The sequence below is a fragment of the Triticum aestivum genome, chromosome 1D (assembly GCF_018294505.1).
Source record: "Triticum aestivum cultivar Chinese Spring chromosome 1D, IWGSC CS RefSeq v2.1, whole genome shotgun sequence".
NCBI lineage: Eukaryota > Viridiplantae > Streptophyta > Magnoliopsida > Poales > Poaceae > Triticum > Triticum aestivum.
In genome coordinates this window covers 422,489,699-422,492,604 of record NC_057796.1, presented here as the reverse complement: position 1 = coordinate 422,492,604, position 2,906 = coordinate 422,489,699, and the positions used below count along the sequence as shown (strand labels likewise).

The 2,906-nt window shown below is 47.1% G+C and overlaps 1 protein-coding gene across 1 annotated transcript; it reads right to left on the bottom strand.

The window, feature by feature from the left end:
- Positions 1–472: 472 nt before the first annotated feature.
- Positions 473–1,282, bottom strand: LOC123172501 (photosystem II reaction center W protein, chloroplastic-like). The gene is made up of 2 exons (XM_044589464.1): positions 1,115–1,282; positions 473–1,027 (listed from the first exon to the last, which is right to left on the bottom strand). Exons 1-2 carry the CDS (start codon positions 1,248–1,250, stop codon positions 678–680), a joined length of 486 nt encoding a protein of 161 aa, XP_044445399.1. The 5' UTR covers positions 1,251–1,282; the 3' UTR covers positions 473–677.
- Positions 1,283–2,906: the final 1,624 nt, after the last annotated feature.

The window sequence follows — 2,906 nt, the reverse complement described above, 5'->3', positions numbered from 1 at the left end:
TACCTGAATAGTGGTATTTCTGACACTATCCATATTTTGCCTTGATTTGACACTATCCATTCTAGATTTGTCTTTTTTGTTACTTAATGTGTGTTCGGATTTTCATCTGATTTTTTAGGGATTATATACATGTCTTGTGAACACCACAAAAAAAATTAGAATTTTTTGAAACATCTAAATGTGACTTTTTCAAAGTTGGAGCATGGTAGCATGTGAAGGGTGGTACCGCCACCACCCCACTTGTTGGACTACCAGGGAAGCAAAAGACCTTGTTAGTGACAGGGTCATACAAATCATGAACACTACTGTACATTACGGCGCTAGCTGTGTTGACGGGGACAGTAACAATGATTTAACAAAGAGTACAACATAAATTGATTATTAGTATAACCCCGGGCTTGTGACAAGTAGACGACATATTAATACAGCACAGCGATGGTAACATGCCATGGGCAAGTCACCCGATCCTTGATACAAAGTCACACGCATACGATCGACTCAACTATTTAACACCGTCATAGAAAGTACTCCTGCCCGCAAGAAAAAAAGAAAGTACGACTACCATAATCAGTAGCTTAGGATTCAATATTCGTCCCTGCTTCATAGACCAATGGTAATCATGCAAAGCTTTGACGGCCGGATCAGCCTGGCGGAAGAAGAAGGTGGCGGTGCGGTGTTCAGATCGTGATGCCGCCGGCGGTGGACTGGTCGTCGTCGTTGTCGTCTTGGAGGATGGAGGAGTAGACGGTGTAGGACAAGGCGAGGCCGAAGGCAACCATCAGGATCCACCCCAGCAGGTCGTGGCTCAGCCCGGTGCCGTAGGTCGACACCCGCTCGTCCACCAGCGCCAGAACCAGCGCCGGGGCCAGCACCGGGGCTGCCGCCACCGCCATGGCGCTCGCCTCAGCGAGCAGCGGCGCGCCCTTGACCACCGCCATAGCCAGGGCCGAAGAAGCCTTCTTCTTGAGGTCCTTGGAGCAGCTGCACCTCAGCCTCGCGGCCTTGGCCACACTCAGCCGAGGCAGCCCTGCATGCGTCGTCCCATTGTTAGATAGCAACTCGGCATGTTGCACATGGCCGGCATTTTTGCGGGGATGACAAGCTTTTTGCTTACATAGAGACCGTGGCGGTCCGGCGGCGACGAAGACGGCCGTGGCGCTGATGCTTGCCATTGCTAATGCTCGTAAGAGAGCCAAGTACTTGTGGGTGTGTATCCAGGCAGAGGGCAGTCCAGTATATTGCATCATCATGGTTCATGGGTCACTAGCTACTTGTCACCTTGGACATTACAGATTCCTGTTGGCAAATTCGCCAGAGAATGGTAGGCAACACGCACTGTCAAACGAGTCCGACCGCGACCAACCTGGCTCCCGGAATAAGCAACTGTGGACGTTGGGCGTCAGGTATAATCAGCACGGTTGGCAGGCAGGGTACACACAGCAAGAGCGCTATAGATTTGGCACGACAGGGACCAATGGACGACGAAAGACAGATAACGGAAATGGTACAAATAGTATGATTGTTTGATATTTTAGTGTTCACACCAGGAGCATTTGAGCTCGAGCTAATAAAGGGACTTTCAGGGACGCGGAGTATCTACTCGCAAGCTTATATGCTCCTGCAGGAACAGTAAATTAGGAAATATAAGTAAAAACTTAAGATTTCAGTGTTGGGCCGGCTTGATCGGCGATTTAGTCCCACCTCGCAGAGCGGCGAGGAGTGATGCGACCGGCTTAAATAGCCGAGTCCTCCCAAAGCGGTTAGCTTCGGTCATCAACGTATCTTTTCTGAAGGTTGTAGACTGTCACTATGAATCTTCTTTGTTCATAAACTGAGAAGATACATCAAGACTGTCCATGTTCCTTACAAAGCAAGCATTGATGGCCTTGCTTTTATAAAAGTTTATTGATCATTTTCGACATCTTCATCTGAATCTGAAAGGGTACATCGATGACCATATAATTCTTTTAAGTCTGGTGGCGCTGACCTTTAGTATCAAGGAGGGGAGGATGAATACCGGCGAATTGGCACGGGCCCTCCAGGTCAATCCGACGTGACGGGGGTGCCCGAACAGCCCATCCGGACATTTGAGGCGGGTATGGGGAGTCTGGTTGTAAAAAAAATTGACCCTGTGACCGTAGAACAATTGTTCTACGGTATTTTCATTAATATAAAATTATGTACAAAAGTGTAATACATGTGGTGAATCACCCAATACCAGCTCTAGGCAACATAATCAAAAAATTACAGGAACTGTTCAATCCACAGATCTATCTTGTCGCCCTTGGCTTGCTTTGACCTGAGAATGATGTGTTGCAGCCCTTCCTGTAGGTAGAATTGCCAGGTGTTCAAATTGGGTGGTGCAGCACTGAATATCTTATCATTCCTAACCATCCATATACCCCAACAGCACATGATAATGATCTCCATTGCAATGTCCTTAGGTAGCCCTGTGATGGTCAGCAAAATCTCATCATAACTCGAAATGCCTCTCCGTCTGTTCGGGAGTATGCAGTTCCAACAGCTTAGTGCAAAGTGGCAGTTCCAGAAGAGATGAATTAATGTTTCTTGAGTTGCATCTGAACATAGCGCATAGTTGTAATCCGGTAGGTACATCTTTCTTCTGTGAAGCAGGTTCCTTGTGCTAACTCTGTCATATAGTAGTATCCAAAAGAAAATCTTGTGTCTGAGTCTGCAGTTGGATTTCCATATCTGCCTGAAGATGGTGTGAGCTTCAGTCTTGTCAATGAGGTTTTTGTACATCTTCATTGATGAGAACTTTGTAGATGCCCAGATATATCCCCACTGATCTGGCTCTTCCTTCTGCATAATACTATGAAGTTGGTCTTGTAGGAGGTTGAATTGATTGAATGCTTGCTGGGAGAGTGGTCTATGAAAACAAACCT

Bases quoted from the DNA above. Each gene is read 5' to 3' on its own strand.
- LOC123172501 (XM_044589464.1), bottom strand. From the start codon at position 1,250: ATGATGATGCAATATACTGGACTGCCCTCTGCCTGGATACACACCCAC. The intron at 1,028-1,114 runs GTAAGCAAAAAG...CGACGCATGCAG, and splicing joins CGGACCGCCACGGTCTCTAT to GGCTGCCTCGGCTGAGTGTG.